General features: G+C 30.9%; 2 protein-coding genes across 2 annotated transcripts in view; one reads left to right on the forward strand and one right to left on the reverse strand.

The window, feature by feature from the left end:
• The window catches only part of LOC143190362 (cytochrome P450 6k1), a 33,839-nt gene extending 27,396 nt beyond the window's left edge, over positions 1–6,443 (reverse strand). Inside the window, exon 1 of the mRNA XM_076394604.1 lies at positions 6,336–6,443. The gene's annotated coding sequence lies outside the window, so the exon portion shown is untranslated. The remainder of the gene's footprint in view (positions 1–6,335) is intronic.
• LOC143190360 (A disintegrin and metalloproteinase with thrombospondin motifs 1) overlaps positions 6,313–21,017 on the forward strand; it is a 56,688-nt gene continuing 41,983 nt past the window's right edge. Inside the window, exons 1-3 of the mRNA XM_076394599.1 lie at positions 6,313–6,465; positions 17,831–17,962; positions 20,442–20,685. Of these exons, the coding sequence (XP_076250714.1) occupies positions 6,402–6,465; positions 17,831–17,962; positions 20,442–20,685 (440 nt within the window). The 5' untranslated portion in view covers positions 6,313–6,401. The remainder of the gene's footprint in view (positions 6,466–17,830; positions 17,963–20,441; positions 20,686–21,017) is intronic.

Here is a 21,017-nt window from a genome sequence, read left to right on the forward strand (position 1 = left end):
TCCTGGTGTTAGTTTATGGAACGAAGATAATCAGGCGAATAATAACAAGTAGGAAGATATGGACAGTGAGGGCGACGAGGACGTTTCTACTAAAGTTAGAAATGTAGTTACTGGCTTATAGATTGGACTAAAACAAAATAATTATCATCCGCAGATATTTGCCATCAAGACAATGTTAAACTCCAGTCAAGGTAGATTAAAATCATAACTCTTTTTCTAACTAAAATATAATTAACACTGTTGAAATATTTGTTAATTTTATGTAAATATATGTATACTTGATTACTTGTTGAACTTTCTATCACCTACATGTACTTTGCAAATTTTTCTCTGTCAAAAACAGTAGTAATTTGCTCGATAGCCACCATGTGTTTTATCAGGTATGATGACAATATTATGACTATACATTTTCCCAAATGTAACCGATTTATAGGCACCCTAATCTGTTCCTAGATCTTAGTGAAATTAGCAGCATTCATCCTGGATCACAGGAGTATTGCGTCTGGAGAACCGCTCAATTTTATTGTGTTTTGCTGGCTGTTATTGTCTTTAATGTGAACTTGTTACATTCTAGGCATATCCACTTCACTTTCAGTAACTCTCGAATAGATTTGACCTACCAATACGATCATTATCATTTTGTGCCTCCCACTATTCATCAGTGAGATTAGCACGTGAGGTAGCTCGTGGCGCATTTGATACACTTCAACGTTCTATGTCTTCCCTTTGGAATGGTTAATAATAAAAGCAAAGAAAGTTCCCGGGCGCTAAATATTTTACTAAATAATAACAAATGTGAAATATATTTACAATGTATGATTTACCCTAAACAGTTACTCTTATGTCAACTCCATTCTTGGTAAATGTTTACTTGATCGCAATTAAAATATGATTCGAAATTCTAACCGTAATTTCGGTACACAGTTATATCATTTTTGATATATATGTCATTATTTATCATTTTATTTGCCGGTTTTCAAATCGATGTATCCAGTACATGGATAGAGTTTAGAAATAAATTGGTACTTTTATATTAATCTAATAACGGTAATATTTTATTTTAGTCATAATCCAAATATTTTAATTCAATAAATCAATTGTTTTTCATGTTATGGTCGTTGTTGAGAAAAAAAATCTCTCAAAAGTGCTCTTTCGCCAATTCTTCAACTTATATTGTGGCAGTATTTACAAGAAAATCATAATCAAAAGCAGTGAATACCAATATAAATTCCAATCTTCTTAACTGAAATTACTTCTCCTAAATCAACTAAACTGTAACTATCCACCGAGCACTTTCAAAACGATTTTTTTTTATTAAAATATAATTACATTTTCAGAAAACGTTACTTTGGGGAGCAATTCATTGGACCTGTTACACAAGTTCCTTAATTTGATATCGACTGCATTTGCTAAAACATTATTAAATATTAATGAGATAATACATTAAATATCATTTAAAATATACAAAACACATTTAAAATTCTAATAATATATCGTCGTCAATGCAAATCGTTCTCCGAATATACATTTCAGTATATAAATTTTGTTTTCTAAATCTTTCTATAATTGCCTTTTACTTGATTAAGTGTTATTTATAAAAATGATTGTAAACTTAAAAGTAATTATTCCACTAATTAAAATATCATTTCAATTAACATGATTAATATTCCTTGTTTATTAATATTTTATGATAACTTGCTTTTATATTTGTTATCGATATTTAAACAATTACGTAATTTCATTAATCATTACAATACCAATAGTGTATTGTACTCTTTATTGCTCACAAAATATGTAGGTATAAATAATACTCCAATTTTACTCACTACGCTTATATTTATTTTGTTTTACAACAAAAACATTAGAAAATGGTACACAAGTTTAATTATTAGTGATATTTCCTAACAATCTGATATCCAATATTCTTCAATATATATTCAATATTTGTTGGGAATAAGATATAAAGCAATTTAAAAATTCATAGAATATTCACTTCATCTCCAATGAATCAATCTTCACGATCTTCAGTCTCGACATCTTTATACTATCCATCATTATAATTTGTTTTTCAATAAAGTCTTTAAATAATTAAATCCCATATATTTAGGAGTTGCGTAAGGTAGTGTATCTTCTGTATCTTCTGTATACGGCTGATCTACCCACCACAAAATTAACTACTGTGGCAACATATAATTGCATATAATGCAGACGATATAGCAATCTGAGCATCCCATGAAGATCCAGTCACAGCATCAATAAACCTACAAACCCACCTGGAGCAAATACAATTATGGTTGAAGACATGGCGCATTAAAGCCAATGAAACAAAATCCACGCATGTAACGTTTACCCTGCGTAGAAGAACATGTCCACCAGTGAATATCAATCATCGTCAACTCCCCCAAGCAGAGCATGTTTAAATATCTTGGTATGCACTTGGATCGACGCCTAACCTGGAGGAAGCACATACTCTCTAAACGGAAACAACTGGGACTAAAATTATATCAAATGTATTGGCTCATCGGGCGCAAAATACTCAAGCCCATTTGGGCATATGAAATCCAACTATGGGGTACCGCTAGCAAATCTAATATATCCATCATTCAACGGTTCCAAAATAAGGTGTTGCGTGCCATTGTTGATGCTCCGTACTATATTTCAAATAAAGTGATACTACGCGATATTCCTCTAGAACCTATAATGAGTGTAATTCAACGTGTTTGTGTGAAGTACTTCGAAAGAGTGTCAGTGCATCCCAATGTATTCGCTAATCAGCTAAATATGCGACGTGATAGTGATAGTGAAGTACGTAGACTAAAACGGCTAACACCACCTGATCTGATTACTGGACATATGTAGACTTTAGAATAAGACTAATTAATTAAAATAACATTTTATACAGAAGATTTCTTAATGAAGTGATTTTCTACATGCCATGTATATATAATATAGACGTAAGAAATACTTGTTGCCAATAGGGCAGATTGAGCAATTAGTATCAGAGTTAACTGAAGATTTTCTGTGTTCAACAGAGTTACAATCTAACAAAGGGTTAAACACTCGTATTAATACCCAAGGATGCCTCGATCTCTCTTCGCATGTCACATAACGATCTTAACATCACGTACATATCCATGTTTCCTCTAAAGTAATTTTGAACGAGTTGCACGAAATTCGTCTCGAATTTGTCTGAGTGTGAGTTAGGGCTGAATTAATTATACTAGTTTTTACAGTGCTATAGAATGACGGTTAATATATATAGTATAATGAATTAAGTTCATTAATACATTATTTTCTTGATAATATTTTAAATTTTTGTAAATAATACTAATCGTGCTAATATCGGAAAATGTTTTTAGGAAGGTTATGTTTCGCAATGCCAGTTTATATTCATTAGTAAGATGGCATCTGAGAATGCTACGCTGCCAAGGTCAGAAACAACCCTCGTACAATTTACTGGTATATTACTATACAGGGGATATATAAAACAATATAAAAATCATGACATATATACCATATTGTTGCATGTTTGTAACACTGCTCCCATATAAACAATGTTGCGCATAGGTATTGCTCAATATACATAGAAAGTATTGTAGGTTATATCAAAGCGAGCGATTGATAAAAGGTGTGATCTCTCAGATGTTGTTTAACGTTTCATGAGCGACTGCATTCACGGTAGTGACAGCTTAGAAGCTAACATTCATAGAAGGGCTGGGATTGCAAAACCCGTTATAATGGAAGCCAACGTTAAGTTTCGAAAAAAGTGGTGCAACCGTCTTAAATCGTGATACTTGAAGATTGGAAGAATAATGGGAGATGATGAATGATTATTTATATTATTTCCTACAAATGTCCTGGATTATAATATGGAGATCCCAAAAGAGGCTTACGAACCGAACTACCTACTCCTTACAGTCAAGCAGAGAAGAGGCTAGGTTATGATATGGGCTGACATCAATATAATTGAACTACATTTATGTAGATTTGAAGGAGGTAGTAAGAACTAGATTTCCATTTCCAATATTAATGAAGCAATTGGCAGATGTTTTGGGATAAAAATAGGATAACATTCCATTAGAAGCTATTTAGACATTTTACGAAGAGTAGCAGCTGTTTTATAAGCAGTTGGTGACTTAACATTGTAATAAATACTGTGTATAAAGCCAGTCTATACCGTGTATATGCCAATATATTATTAAAGCGATAGATGATAGATCACTGTAACAAAGGATCACAAAAATAGTGATTTATAATAATAATGTACTATAGACAAAATTATTAAAAATACATTTATTTCAAATTAGATATTTTCAAATTTTAATTTTTACAATGAGATTACTAAAATTTTACCAGAAATATAAACACAAACTTTCAAAATTCGCCATTTTAAGAGCAACACCTATCAGAAGCGCTGGGAAACATTGGTGTGACTTACCGTTTCCTAACCGGTCATTTCAGCAATCCAACATTTGAACTTTTTAGCGCGCTTCAATTTTATTTGCATTATTTATCTTGTATTTCACAGTTAAAAAAATGGTTTTGTGCAACGGAAAGAAGAGATAAATGAAAATAAATTAACTGGGATTTATCAAGGTAAAAAACCTAAATTTGAAGAATCGATTCGTCGAGAGTGATTGACCTGAAATAGTATTTTAAATAGAATACTAGAACATTTATAGAATTGATATAAGAGTAAGTATTCCAGACACACTGACCATGAAATGTGTTAGAATATTGAAGAACATTAAGTAAAAATACACTATCAGTCTAACACTTGGCAAGAAAATTAATAAATGCAGGCAGTAAATTCTTCAACTAGAGATCTGCTTAGTACTTTTACTTTAATTGACTTCAGTGAGATCATTTGGTTCATACATTGTACGTATGTAAGTATTGTTCAAAATGTTTCAAATTTCTGTTTACCATAACATATATACCAAACTGTAAATAGTTTATGAAATCACATTTTTCTACATTTGATTTACAAGACATTTAATTTTTGATATTGGTCCTTCATAATCTAAACTCGATGAGATTTAATTGATACTTGAAGGTTTGCATTAAATTAATATTTTATTTATATTTTGACAACATATGGCCAGTAGTGGACAACAATGAATGCTCAGTGAGTTCAGTTAGAAGCCCGTTTTCTTCTCTCTAGTTAGCGTTCGAAATTTGTAGAATCATATCCTGACTCTTCATGTATACTTTATGCTCGACTAAACCTGTCACATAATGTTGGATATAATTTTGTATATTACTTGCAAGTAAAAAAAGAACAAAATTATTCCGTACTCATGTACACAATAAACAAAACAAATGAAGGCTATACCTCAATATTATGTTGACTATACTTTGGACATGAAGGCACTTAAATTAGTAAGTACTCACATTAAAATGATATTATTGCTCTGAATAATTTACCCATATTCAAACTATACTGGCTGGTTCCCACCTTGCAATATTTTCCTACCTTGGAACGAAAGTACACAAATTGTTTGGGTTTTTTAGCGATATCTAATTACATTAGGGGCCCTGGGACCATCGATACACGACACAATATCTAATTATAACACAACGTTATTAAAATAATGTATAAATAATTCATGTACCCATACAAACCGTCCAGTGCGACCAAAACAAATACGTTACCCCAGATTTGGAGCGTTTTATCCAGAATTTAAAATTTAGTTATTTTAAACGTGATTTTTTTTTACAAATAGATTTTTAGCGCAGAAATAACTTTTATTCCGGGTAAAGTAAATACTTTGTGTTAATTGTCATAAAGTGGTTTATCAAAACTAGTCATCTAGCCTATTTGACTTTTTACTAAAATTGTACGTAAACGTTTGTACCAATAATTACACATTAAGACATTACAAGGGCACCAAGAAAACTACAAATTGATTACCGTGCTTTTTTAAAATTTTGCTACCCTGTGATATGTTTGTAGTTTGGTGTTGCTATTCAATTATTTAGTTATTCCATTTGTACTATTTAATAAACATTCATTTGATTAGCATAATAAGCATACGCACAGTAAGTTTCTATTAATATAAATTATCGCTTGATCGCCGATATACTTTTTATGTTTTGAACTATAAATTAATATTAATAAATAAAATAGTAATATATATGTCCGATTTTAAAATTTATATATTATTTTCAATTAGTTAAATATTAAATATATATAAATAATTAACACATATAAAAGAAATTTAAGTTTTACCTTAAATATAGTAATACTTTTAAAGAAAACCTCGTAATACATTAATACGTCTAGTGCGCAACTAAAATAATTAAGGCACTACTCCAATAAACTTCAATCTTACACAGATGTTTTCGTTTAAGTGGCTCGTTGTTTCAAGTTTAAGGATGTTCAGTTTTCAGCGACAGAAATGAGTTGGAAGTTGCTGCTGTTCCAGTTGCTCCATTTTATATTCACATCTACCTGTTTTACAGGCAAGTAAAAACAATTTTTAGTTAGTATTATCGTAATTTTCAATAACAAGATATTTTATGCTATTTTTGTTGTTTATAATAATAACAAACCTTACCGTTATAATACAAATTTATACACAGCATACAAATATATACAGCATTTCAATGTTTATATTGAAGTAAATGGCCATGAACCAAATAACGAACTAAACACAAGCCTGCATTGTATTTATAAAAGAGATGCACAAAATTATTTAGAAGGTTTATATGGAAGTTAAAAATAAATCTTAAGCGTTAGAAATATTCTTGATCGCTTGCTAACATTGACTAATCCAGTGAAAGTGTATACGGTGGTGGTAAGTAAAATATTTCTTAATATTTTAAGCTAAAATTAAGTTTTTTGTATTTTCTATATGACTTTAAAGAAATATTTAATGTTTTTAATTGTTGCACATGTTTTGAAAACTGAAATTTTATTATATATTAATTAACTAAAATAATTAAAGTCTACAAGTGTCATTTAGATAGTATTTAAAGTTATTTAAGCAACTGGAACCATCAATGTTTTTATAAGTAAGTTAATATTATATACCGATTAAATTGATTTTGTCTCTAAAATATTTTTATGAGCCAAATACCTTTTTGTTGGCATGGTTTTGAATCAACAGATTCCATATTAGATTTCACTAGGAAATGTGTGTTTTCATTTTTACATATCAGGCCTATAAATTAATTTTAAAGCATTTACAATGGATGGTGTTGACGTCTCAATTACGGGCTGCACTTTTCAGTAGGTGTCATTTCGTCGAAGTGCTAGCAAAAATTCCTTTCAGTGTGTTAAAATGTCTGAGTTTTTATCGAGTCAATCGTATTTGCGGGAAGTACAACATTTGTATGACATGTGAATACTGGTATCGACGTCTTAAAAGTGCTGAATTTGACACCGAAGATAAAGACAGCTTTATGCAGCTAAAAAAATTGAAGATGATGATTTGAATTTGTTATTCGATGAAACCATCAATAGGAATCGCTAATGACTAGAGTTGATGCGTCTGAGCCAAGCACTGTATAAAAAACGGCTGGTATAAGATCAAAAAGAAAATGTTATTTTTCGGCATGACAATGCTCACCCATACGTTGCAAAATCGGTGAAAATATACTTAGAAACACTAAAATGAGAACTGCCTTTTTCTTCAGACCTTGCTTCTTATCTCTATCGTAGTTATTACTTATCTCAACAGCGTTTCACTTCTTATTAAGGTACCTAAAAATGGGTCGATTCGCGAATATCAAAAACAGGTCGCCTCAAAATACATAGCTTTCTCAAGATGGAATCCGTAAATTGACTGAAAGATTGGAAAATGAATAGGCAATCGATGGATAATACTTTGAATAAAATACATTGGACGAATTTTTCACTATAAAGCTTCAAACTAAAACATTTTTAAACTAATTTATAGACCAATAGTATGTTTAAGAGAATAATTTGCACTAACTGGATTAATCTAGACATAAGTCTCTAACTAAAGGCTTGTAAATTTAATGACCTTCCCATTGTGCAGTAAAAGTGGCGAAATTTTATCGATACGAAACCAATCCTGTTCTTTCAACCCGGTATCAACATGTTGCTAGAAATATTAGAAAAAGTTGTTTAACTTGTTTTTACATTATCAATCATCGATCTACTTTTCTGCTTCTTCAGTATTTCGAAGCCGTGTGCCAACCGACAAAGCTGTATCGATCTGAACAAGGGAAAATCAGAAGATGGTATGCCTGATAAGTACACTGGGTGTAGCAGAACCTTCAATTTGAGCTTCAACAGTGTACTCTTCACAATTATTTCAAAGCGTTGAATTTGAGTTTAGGTCTATTTTTCCTTTACAGCTGCTAGTCTGGACGGCGCTGCTAGCACTCCGCACGTGTTCTACACCTGGCACAATATTTCTGGGTATTTTGTAGGTCGTCAATGTAAAATGTAAAATTCGACATGCCTTCAGGTTGCTACAAGTTTATTTATCAACTGCTAAGATATCTGAAAGTTCTTTGAGGGTTTGAGCTGGCGTTTCGGCCTAATAACTCTTGTAATTCATTGTCTTTGAAGTTTTATGATCCTAAAGGCCTCTGTCCATCATTGACATCAAAATCGCTATTTTCAAATCGTTGAAGCAAAAACCGATAAATGGGATATGACAGAGCAGTATCAACTTAAATTTGTATTTATGGGGTTCAGCAGCAATTTTTTTGATGATTGTTATCTATCTATCTATCTATCTATCTATATATATATATATATATACATATATATATACATATATATATATATATATATATATATATAGATATGTATATATATATATATATATATATATATATATATATATATATATATATATATTGAATAATAATAATAAGTCGAAAACTGTTTTTATATAGATGAACGTCATCAACATCGTCAGCTTATCAGATTTAATGGTAAGGTGAGATTGTTTAACTTATTTTATAAACCAATAACCAACCAACAGATATCGCTTATCACAATACATGCAGGAACCAAATAGATTTCGATAAATCTTCTAAAATATACAAATTAAAGTTAGTTCCAGTTGTTATTAGGGTGCGTTTATTAATATTCATTTAGTGATTCCACTATTATAAAACTAAAACATGCCGAATTGTTTTATTGATTGATAATGTTGGTATTATTTATCAACTTTACATACAATATTGAAAAAAACATTTACCATGTGTGTTAACGTAAACATTTTATACAGATAGGCGTGAAAAAAAAACGGAAAAAATATCTATCCATATCGCTTTGAGCGATAAAATGAAATCCTAATACACGACAGCAAATGGTCGCAATTTCCAAGAATGAATACGAAAATAGGAATAAAAATAAAAAGGGAGACTGGCATTTGTGAATCAGACTGTTTCAATCTCTTTAGCATTATATTTTTTATTCACCGCAAATACGCATCAGTAAGATTTTATTGAAAATATCTAGATATTTTAAAAAAAGAATTCGAGGGTATACTACTGTAATTTAAGCTTCGGTATTTATTTCCGTTTTCGATTCCCCTTATTGAATTGTGTTCACATCAATTGAATATATTTATTTGTTAACAACATCTCAAGATAATGGAGCTTAAGAACACTGCACCTTTAGCGCTTAAAGACAAATAAGTATAAGAAAGTGAAAAGTCTTGATTTACAAATTAGTACAGTTATGATTACTGTTGCAAACTATCGACTAAAGTAGAAGCAGTCGATAGTCAAAAAATTAGGGATTGAAAATAATAATTACTATTTAAGTTAAATGCAGGTTTCGACTGTTTTTCTATTCGTACAGTACAAACGAAGATATACGAATTCTTTCCCGTACTGATTTTGAGACAGAAAGGAAAGAGATAATTGTTTGATTATCTGTGCTGTACAAATCAGTTCATTTTAAATGATTTTAAACTGGCAAAGAGCAGTGTTGAAAAAGGAATGGAATTATGATGTAATATGATATATTTAATTGTAATATACTTTCCAAATTTTCTTCCCTAATTCTTTCAGATCTTTGCTGACCTGTCTTTATTCTTCCACACACTATTAGTATCTCTTTCTATATATCTTTCAGGTTTTTTGTTATTTCTGCACTTTACATCCTGTCCACTTTCGTTACAACTCTTTCTTTTCTTCTCACTTTTCATTCACTGATATTTTATATCCACTACTTGGATTCTCTTAATATATTTTCTTGATAGCTAGAATATATATGATCTATATATCGTGTAGTATACTTCCATTTTCGTTTTGTTCGATATTTCTATTTTGTCACACTTACTGTGAATAGCATGGCTGTTAAGTATACATTTCTAGTTTTTTAAATTTTGTCATCAATTTCCTCTTCTTGTGTTCCATTAATTTCAACTTATATTATTACATTAAAGTAGTTGTACCTGATCTGCTTTTACCTTTTTAATTTAGATATTTATTTCTTCCAGTTCTTACATTCTTCCACTTATCTAAGGGTTTCTTTATAGAAGGTTTTTCGTAGTATTTCCCGTTATTCATTCTTCTTTAGATTTATTTATTTTTTTTTGTTAGGCCATCATATTTCTTGTTTTCATCAGATTTTTTTGTGTTAAAAACGTATTATTCCAATTTAATTAACAACAAATGTCAGTCTGTAAAAAATACAGAAATACAGGCAGAATTATCGTGGGAATGTTTACGCTTCAATAATAATAACAAATCGTTAAAATGTATACCCCAAATTGAGTGTCAATATTTCTTTTGACAAGGGTTTATCTAAAGTTATGTAAACAAGTGAAATTGTCCAATTCGCACTATGAACTATTCTAAAATATTTGTTCAGATAACAGTGTTTTATCAGAGTAGGAGAGCAGAACATTGGAAAAATAAGTACGTGAAAGTGTTATTAGACTCTATATTTTATTTAAATACCTTAACAAACTCTCTCTAGTAAATTAAGAGCATAAATTGGCGTGCATGACTAACTACCCCATTATACTTCACTATATACATCGTAGACTGAATTATTTATTTTTGGTCGTCTAACACTATATAGTTATTGTATATTTAATACACCATGATTACTTAGTTTTATCATATATATTCCCAGAATTTCAGTTTTATCATTATATTGTACATGCTATTTTAAAATGTTTCAATTGTTATTTATTTTTAATATGACTAAAATTTAGTATTTAATCTGGGTTATTGTGTAATAACGATTTTTGTTTTCGTAATAAATTGAAGTGTAAAATCGGACACAGATAATTACTTGAGTAATGATAGCAATTAACCCAATTGGACAGTATACTTAATTAACCTTCTTAGATTACATAATTGAGTAGACAGAACATTTATTTTTATTAAAAATATATGACATTTAATAAAATTATAAGCCTATAGTAATTGTAAAATAATTAGCCTAAAACTGGAAAATTGGCTGATGACTTTTAAATTCGAGATGCAATAGTGTACAAGCATTGAAATCAGTATAAATGCGTAAGGACAGTATACCGAAACATATTTCTTTACTTATTTGTCCAAACAAAACCTAAACTTTTATTTAAATATCAATGATTTTCACTTAATTGTATTTGTTAATACAGTATGATACTTATTCAGTATAATATTTGAGTTGATTGCAAGTATTTAAGTTTTGAAGCACAGTGGATAGACAAAATAATATATAATATATAAAATATAGTACATTTTGTTCAATGTCGGCAACATTGCTTCCGTGTAAATAATGCGACGCGTATGTATCCCTCAGTTTACATGCCAAGTAGATTATATTTCAGTACGTTATACGCTTTGTCCTGCAACTGTTAAAACAAGCGATCGGTGAAATATGTGATGTATCTCTCAGATATTCTTTAACACTAATAAGCGACCGTATACAACGTAATGATAGCATACACAAGACATAATCGGCGAAAAGGAATTGTGGCAGAAAAAGTGTTGGGGCCAGACAACATAAAACAATCGCGGCAATAGTGACAGCAGAATTCAACAGTGCATTGAATAATACTGTTTCAGCAAAAACAGTACGACGAGAGCTCTAAAATCTAACATTCATTGAAGGGCTGCGAAAGCCTTTATAACGAAAGCTAACGTTAAAAGAAGCTGGGAAAGAAACGATACAAAGATAATATAACCTAAACATAGGATGATTGAAAGAATGTGGTATAGTCTAATGAATCATAATTTACGTTGTTTGCTACAAATCGCCGAGTGTATGTATGGAGAACCGCAAAAGGAACCTACTTTTTTTGGGCCATTTTTCCAGAGGCCCTACCGCGATTTCATGCTTTGGACCCGCTATCTAAATTCTGTCGGGATACTGTCATTGTTCAATCCCTTAGTGCCCATGAATCTGCCTATTTCTTTTTAAACTACTTAATTACCGAATAATGGCCATTGACAATTGGTTATTAGAATTTGTCTGTGTATATATATGTCATCATTAATTATCAAGTAAGGTCTAGATACCCAAACTCTACGGGACCGCGTTCATTGTTTATGTCATTTACCAACACTTCCCTTGTCTACTCTATCTGCCTCAGTGCCGACGTTCCTAATTACTGTCTCCGCCCAGTTATTGATCAGGTTTATATCTGAACTGCTATTGTTCCCTTGTGGATCTTTAAATTGGTAAGACCCCACCGCCCTCCCGTACAGGTTTCTGGCCCTTGTTCTTTCGTCCAGGGTGCATTCGACCATTATGTGCTTGGTGTCCTCCACATCATTACCACATTCGCACAGACCTTCACTCTCCCGTAATCTAAATCACCTGATGTATGCAGCCATATGTCCGTGTCCTGTTGTTAGTTGTACCAGCTTTCTACTTAAGCTCAATCTCTCGCATCCCACTCTCTCGCAGAAGTCATGGAGAGTTCTGCTATCGCTTAAGTTGTTCCTTGCCAGCTGCCATCTGTCGATTGTTTCGCTTTCTTTTCTCGCATTTGATCTGTCCCTTAATTACCGATCTTCCTTTCTTGTTGCCTCCTTCGCCAATCAATTTACCCTAATCATATCTGGTGTAAACAGGACCCTTGTCCATTGTATGTTTATACTAATATAAATTTCACTCCTCAATGTCGTCCTGAGGTTGTCTATGTACATATTCTTCCTTTGCGAAACTTGTTAGGTCCACCATAGCAGGCTTTAGTGCAGGCAATGAGAAGTAGATTTCTATCTAAAATATAACTGAATTAATTGAGCGATATTCTGATATAATAATAATAATACAACATATCGTTAACAATTATAGAGATAGTCTCCGAATATATACCGCGGAAAATTACAGATTTTTTAAAAGGAAATGGTGGATCAACATCAATAAATAAATATAGTGTATATATCATATATGTGTGATCGAATTACCAGTGCCGTACCGATAATAAGACCTCCATCTCGAAAAAAACGATAAAGGTATCCCGTTGCCATACCTCATAACATTTCTTGTTAATTACTGTACCTTTGTCCACTAATTAACCTTTGATGAACTACTAAACCACAACGTTTCCACATAAATATATATGGGTAGGTGTTCTTCATCTTCAAACCCCCCTTATTAGCCTACATTAGCAACTCAATGCCTTTTTATTCTTATATAGATCGAGGGAAGGAAAACTACCAATTTACCTTACTGAAATAATTTATTTCAAGACTGGCAAACTGTATTATTCTAATTTCGTGATCATTTTACTCAGAAAAAAATTAATTGAAATTGAAATATTTAAATACTAAAAAAATTATAAAATTATAAAAAAAATATTAAATATTAATTTATAAAAACTAAGCAAAGATTTGTAGAATAAACAGTGGCGTAATTTTTAGTTGGGTTAACCTATTAGATTTTTAGTCGCCAACAAAATGTAATTATGGCCAAAAAATTCACTTCAGGAAACAATCATTGACAGTTTATAAAACTAAGCGATAAATTATGTACCTGTTTTTACTTTCTTGCCTAAACAGTTACAAATAACCATGCCAAATGTGGGATTTAAACCTATAACTTTTATGGCGGAGGGACAAGCGTTTTGATCGTTTTTCTACATAATTACGAGGGTTAACTAAATCAAGCTACCTAAACGACAAATATATTAAAGAGGTTAAAGCGGACTATTTCATTTGAGTTAATGTAAACAGACTGGGTACAGTACTATCTTGCTATGCTGTGCAACACTGAACTGATTATATCAACACATAAAAATAATCACTTTACCTACAGATAAATGATACAAACTGTTTATAATTTAACCTCCAAGGTCTTCTTAAATTATAACGCTCTAATGTCAGTAAGAGTTAAAAAATGTTTCTCTATCTTTATGCAATTTAATAATTTATTAGGCGAAGAATCAAAAAATTGGGTCCATTCTTTATGTTTCCACCTAATTATATCGGTAAGAAGCCGAATAAAGAAACGAAATAAAAAAGTAAAAAGATCCTAATAGCAACCCTCTGATGGAGGAGCTGTTTCGAAATAATTGCGGAAAACCTATTTTTAGCTCGTTAATTTCGACTGGAGAGCCTGCTGTTTCTGGAAATTTGGGGATACGTTTGATGAAGACCATTCAAATAAATTGCCGAAATATTTTAGGCCTCCTTTTTTACCTAAGGTTGTTAAGTGTTTTATAATGTTAAGTAATTGGTTATTGTATAAGTTTTGTGACCTATAAGAAATGGTGCTATAAGGTCGTATATATATCAATTGACTATTGGAAGCCCATTAAGCAATGCTAGGTTTTGAGCTTCAGAAAAATGTGCACTAATTTAATTAAATCACAAATAAGATTTGAATGCTATTTAAAGCGTTCCCAAACTAGTTAGGGTTCTGACATTTGGCGGTAGAATGTTCAAATTATAAGAACTTTTCAATATAAGTGGGTTCGATGTTGAGAGTGTGTGACGGTCATATTATATTCGCAGCTTATTAGCTTGCTGTTTCAGCAAGTTACATAATTAAATAGTGCTTTCTGTATAAGGCCTAACTATGTCCGCCTATAAAGGTTCCACCTGTCAAACAGTCAAATAGCTTCTTTTCGCAATTGGACGATATAAATGTGAATAACGAGATTTTAGCGAAATGGCACTACGAGTCATATACCTAATACCATGGATTCTTGACACTGCTTGGGCTTAGTTTGAAAATATCTCTCGCAGAAACATTGTGAATTGGCAAGTTCGCGTGATTTGATGCTATTAGCATCATGTTAGACAAAAAGCAAAACACATTATAACCACAATAAAACAACTCTACTGGTTAGTCGGAAGATACTCTCAACTTGATCTAAAATCAAAGAGGTTGATCTATAATACAATTATAAAGCCAATTTGGATTTATGGGGTGCAAATATGGGGTTGCACTAAAAATTCAAATCAACTAGTCATATAACGCTGTCAAAACAAGGTTCTTCGATTGATTACCAATGCTTATCGCTATGCAACCAATGAAGAACTGCACGATGACCTGGATATCAAATGGATTTGCGAAGTTATCCAATATTTCGCATTGAAACACGAAAAGGGATTACTAAATCATACTAACGTGGAGGCAATACAACTGCTAGACAGCGCGCAGGATGTCAGGAGATTGAAGCGAACAAAACCATACGAACTTATATAAAGTATATACATTTAGTGTAAACTATAGCTATAAGTTAATAATTATAATTTTATAATAGAGGAATACATACTGATGTATTTTCTTGCACTCGTCTTGCTTGTTAATTAATCCAAATACATAGGAAAAGTAGTAATAAATCAATTGTAAATTAAGATTGTACTAAGCGTATCTAATGAAGATGTTATAAAAATAGAATTGGATGTTATTGAAGTAAACATAAACCAGTACATCAATAAAATGTAACCGGATTTAATAGGTCAATTGAAAAGTCCTCAGCTTGACACATAGATGGCGCTACTAGAATAAAATCCATATATTTTTTAGTTAGACCTAACCCTCAAAAGATGCGTGTATAAATTTGACAGCTGTCGGATCATTAGGTTGTGAATTATAGCATTTTGAGTGAAGCAACTTTGGTTATTGTGAAAAAATTGAATCAAAAGGAATTTCACGTGTTGACAAAATATTGATGTTCGAAGGGAAAAAATACAGTTGAAGCAAAAATGTGGCTTGATGCCGAGTTTCCGGATATTACCCCAGGAAAATCAACCATCAAGGATTGGTATGCTAAGTTTAGAAGTCGTGAAATGAGCATCGAAGACGGTGAACGCAATGGACACCCAAAAGAGGTTGTTACCGACGAAAATATTAAAAAATTCACAAAATGATTTTGAATGGTCGTAAATTGAAATTGAATGAAATAGCAGACATTCTAAAGATATCAACTGAACGTGTACATCATATCATTCGGAACTATGATGCTTGTGCATGAATCGACTATTGGTGCTTTTGAAAGCTTGAATGTTTCCTAATTAGAACAGTTTATGATTAGGGCTTTTGAGCACCTTTAATCGACCTTTTGTGACTTTACAGCTTCAGCTGCGATACAGCTTCACTTAACTACACCAAGGAATGCGTCGAGTTACTATGAAACGATTGCCAATACCACATCAACCTGTCTTCGCTTCTTGGTAATTTATTTAATTCTGGTTAAATGAATGAAATCAAAAGAAAACAATCTTATGATCTTCCTGAAATCCATTAGCACCAGCTATAAAGTATGAAGTGGTTTAGAACAATAAAACGTTTAATTTGCTTTAAAACTATTTTATTTAAGAAAAGAAGGGGCCACTTGTTGAATGGTGATAAAAACGACAATAACGATTTAAATCTATTTACATAATCTGTCGAATTATACCAGACTGCCTATGTTTAGATGTCTTACTCTTTACCATCATTCAGTCACATGAGCACCCCGCCTACTCTTCGAATACAAAGTTTTCGTAAACAGACCTGTTAACAGTGTCATGATGTAACGTATGTATCTGTTGGTGACAAAAGTCATAATGAAAATAACCATTGAGCTTTTATCTATGTCATCTTAGATGTCGATAATGTCAAATATTTATGGATAAACAATAAAACATAAAATATTACATGCCAATGAACCAAATATAAAAAGGTCAATACTAATATATTTCGTCGTTCATTCCATATTAATATATTTTCCAAGTGAAAATTATGAAGTTTAAGTCAGAACGGCAAAACAGAAGAGCTCAACAAGTCTTAGGATGGCCAATTTTAGGGTCAAATAATGCAAAAAAATGCTGTATGATCGTTATATCAGGCCTATGCTCGTCAAAGGAGAATAAAAACCTTTAGTATACCAACCTACAGAGAAAACATAATGCAATTAACTGTAAAATAAAACGATTTAATTAAACTCGCACACGATTTTTAGATTAGAATGTACATATTTCAAAATGAATATTAACTTTCAGATCTATAATGGGAATATATTGTTTAAGAATGAAAAATAAACTTAATTTTGTTTACACATGTATTATGTTAGAGTTGATAATTGTGTTTATTTTGGTATTAATTTTTTCGACTCTTCTACGAAATTATGTAACTATACTAGGTCTATTAACTGAACAAAACATACAGACATATTTTACTATCAACAACTGATGCATGTAAAATACTATCAAAATAAGCCTGTTCTCTTAATGATTTGCAAATGAAGAAAAGTATCATAGGTATCAATATGGTTGTTTGATATTGAAAAATCGAAAATTTAATAAATCAGATATTCTCACACAACTTCTTAATTTAACAGGCCTTAAAATATATTTAAAATTATTAAAAAAAATATTTTTTGTATATAAACTCTTTTTTTTTCTCATTACACATTACATTGTTACATGTAGTTTTTTAACAAATATATATTCACAGATTTACCGCTGCTGGATAATGACGTCGAAAATGCTGAAATTGTATACCCCACGGTATCCTCCAATATGCTATCTGGGGAAGAGGTCACTCTGGTGCTGCTGGGCAAATGGATATTGATATTTTATAATGATGGTAAGTGCCAAAATATGTTCGAATTATCAGAGCCAAAATGACATATAAGAATAATCACGATTTAGAACGAATATTGTTTAGGTAAATAATATTTTCACAGTTAGCCTGTTTATAGAATTAGATTTATGTTAAATATAAAGCCGTTCAGTTTTGTAAACTATACTTCGATGTACTTCGGACTTCGATCAGTTTTAACGAATATGCCAAAGCACCGGTAAATGACCTGTTGAGGAATAGATCCAAAGACATATGCAATGGTTTGAATATGTATTTTAAAATGTGACATCTTTGAACATTATAACGAATTTATCACATACCTTCATAGCTCAACTAACCTTTTGGACTCAACGAGTGGCTTAAAAATAGACATGACGAGATTTTATAAAGAATAAGGTAGAGTCATTAAATATTGGTGTTTTTTTTTCGATTTAATTGTAAATAATTGTAGAAAAGTAATAATTTAACAGGTAAAATAATAAATAAAATTTTAAACATTATATTACTTCTTTATTCTAAAAAATAATTAACAATTTCTTAACTCCGTTACACATTATCTAAAGACAGTTTTAACATTAAATAACAATCTAAAAATTCTTTTTGGTCAGCTAATTCCACTCCAGAAATAATATTGATAATACAACATTCAGTACGTGAACTTAAATCGTATTTATAATAATTATATAAAATTAGTAAGTAATAATCATATTATAATAATCTAATTAGACCTTTGTTTATCACTAGTATGGATTAAAATAAATATACATTTTCTACGCAATGTTTATTATGCATCCATTGGAAACATTTGATGCATATTATATATTTTTCTCACTTTGTTCTTCGACAGCAGAAACCAAAAATTGGTCATCATCAGATGTTTGTTTATCACAAGACAGTTTCTTTTTTTGCTTTCCTTTATTTTTGTTGTTTCCTGCTGTTTTATTTTTTCTTTGCAATTCTGTTCCTATATTTTCTTACTACCCTTTCACAAATCTCATTTCGCTTCTTTTCTGCATTCATAATTGCTGGTTTATGCAGTAAGGCCATGACTAACATGACTGCCCCGTCTAATTAAGGTTGAAGTTAACTCAATATAAGCTAAGTATATTAATATAGAATATATTGTTATTTACAAGAAAACTACCAAAAAAATCATAAAACTATATATATATATTACATATAAATCTATGTAAGTATAAATTTGGTACATTTTTGTCAAGGTCGCTAGAACTCAAGACAGCTAGGACGACAGAGCCAGAATATTGAAGCTCAGTCGAATGAAGCTAGTAGAACCAAAAATAGTAACTAAAAGTTCACGAAAATAGCGACCGGAACAAAGTCGAACCAAAAATATCTACTGAAACAGTCGATAGTAAAAAGTAGTCAATTACTAAATAGTCGATAGTCAATTTCAGTTGATAGTTCTGATCTAAAATGGGAATATATTGTTTAATATTGAAAAAGGGGCTTAATTTTGTTTATACATGTATCATGTTAATCTTACATAGTAGTAGACATTAGACCAGGTAATGTTAATTATTGTAATTTGTATTATTTTATTCGACATTTTACGAAATTAGTATAACTAGGTTTATTAACTGAACAAAATCTACATACAGCATACATATTTTACTATCAACAACTGATGCATGTAAAACGTTATCAAAATAAACCTGTTCTCTTAATGATTTTTGAACGAAGAAAAGTAGTCTAAATGAAAAATGGATTTGAAAAATGGAAAATGCAACAAATCAAATATTCCCATACCATTGGTAACTACTAAACAAGTGAAAGGTGTTATGAAGATTATTATTCTTAAATTTTAATTTTTAATAGAGGTCTTGAAATACCTGACTGATCTGAGTGAATCATCTTAATCCAGCCAGTTGAATAATAACGACCAATCGAATAGTTCATTCGAGACAGATCATTAGCTAACATACATGTAACAATATTTACTAATGTGAACTTCTATTCTGCCTGTCACAGCTAGGATTTTTCTGATTTACTGCTAAATTCCTATTACTACTGATCCTATTCCATTAACATTAAATATTTTATTAGGGTAGAAGTTAATCTTTTGCAATTTAGGTTTTAATATATCAAAAAAAGTCATAAACTGTGAGGCAGTAGTAACTTTTATCCATTCGTTAGTTTACTGTTTAGTAGTTTACCAGTTGCTCTTCTAATTACCAAAAACTGGTTTTCTTCCCATTTTCTCAAAAACAGCACTTTCAAGATATTTTTCAGGTTTTTTCCACAGGGCCTTCCAAACTTCTTTTAAACCCATTTCTTTCGGCTCGTACAGATTACAACATTACATATAAATTAAATTTTTTATTAGCAATAAAAACCAAATTCAAGATCTAGACTTCAAGTAAAATGACAACAAGTAAAATGTTGTATAATAATGCATTTAATTTTATTTTATATGCATATTATATTAAGTGAAACTAATTTTATTATTCAAATTGCTTTTAAGGTAATTTACAGCTTCATTCTAATCTCAAAGCTGAGTGGATACATGATGACCATATCCCACCTGTTCAAGCAAATCTGGTGGAATGCGACCATAAAACTGGCGTAGTCTACGGCATGGAGGTGACATCACGAGCTGCCATTTCGATATGCGGCTCCATGTTTTCCGGTTATTTCCAATCGAAAGAGAATTTCTACTTTTTCCAACCGGTCGACGAAGCAACGGGCAAGCACGTTTTATATAAAAGGTTAGTGGGTATGAGTAAGTTGAAATCAACTTTATTCCCTTTTATTTGGCTCCAGTAAAGCATATATATTTTTATTGTGGTTATTGGCGCTAACGTAATGCCTCAGGAAAATATCGAATATAATTTTTACATAGGGGGTGCGTTCTAACATTAGCAGAGCGTTTTAAAAATAATAATATAGAGTTAAATTAAAAAAAACCTTTTTATTTTATTCAAAGTGCTATATTCTTTATGTCTTAACACTGTATATATATAAACCTATATAACCTACACTTCACATAAGACTCTCCATTGGCTAATGCAATTCCGTTAATCAAACCTGAATAGATAAA

The sequence above is a fragment of the Rhynchophorus ferrugineus genome, unplaced genomic scaffold (genome assembly GCF_030347505.1).
Source record: "Rhynchophorus ferrugineus isolate W39M unplaced genomic scaffold, kcgeb_rfMv2 rfM2, whole genome shotgun sequence".
NCBI lineage: Eukaryota > Metazoa > Arthropoda > Insecta > Coleoptera > Curculionidae > Rhynchophorus > Rhynchophorus ferrugineus.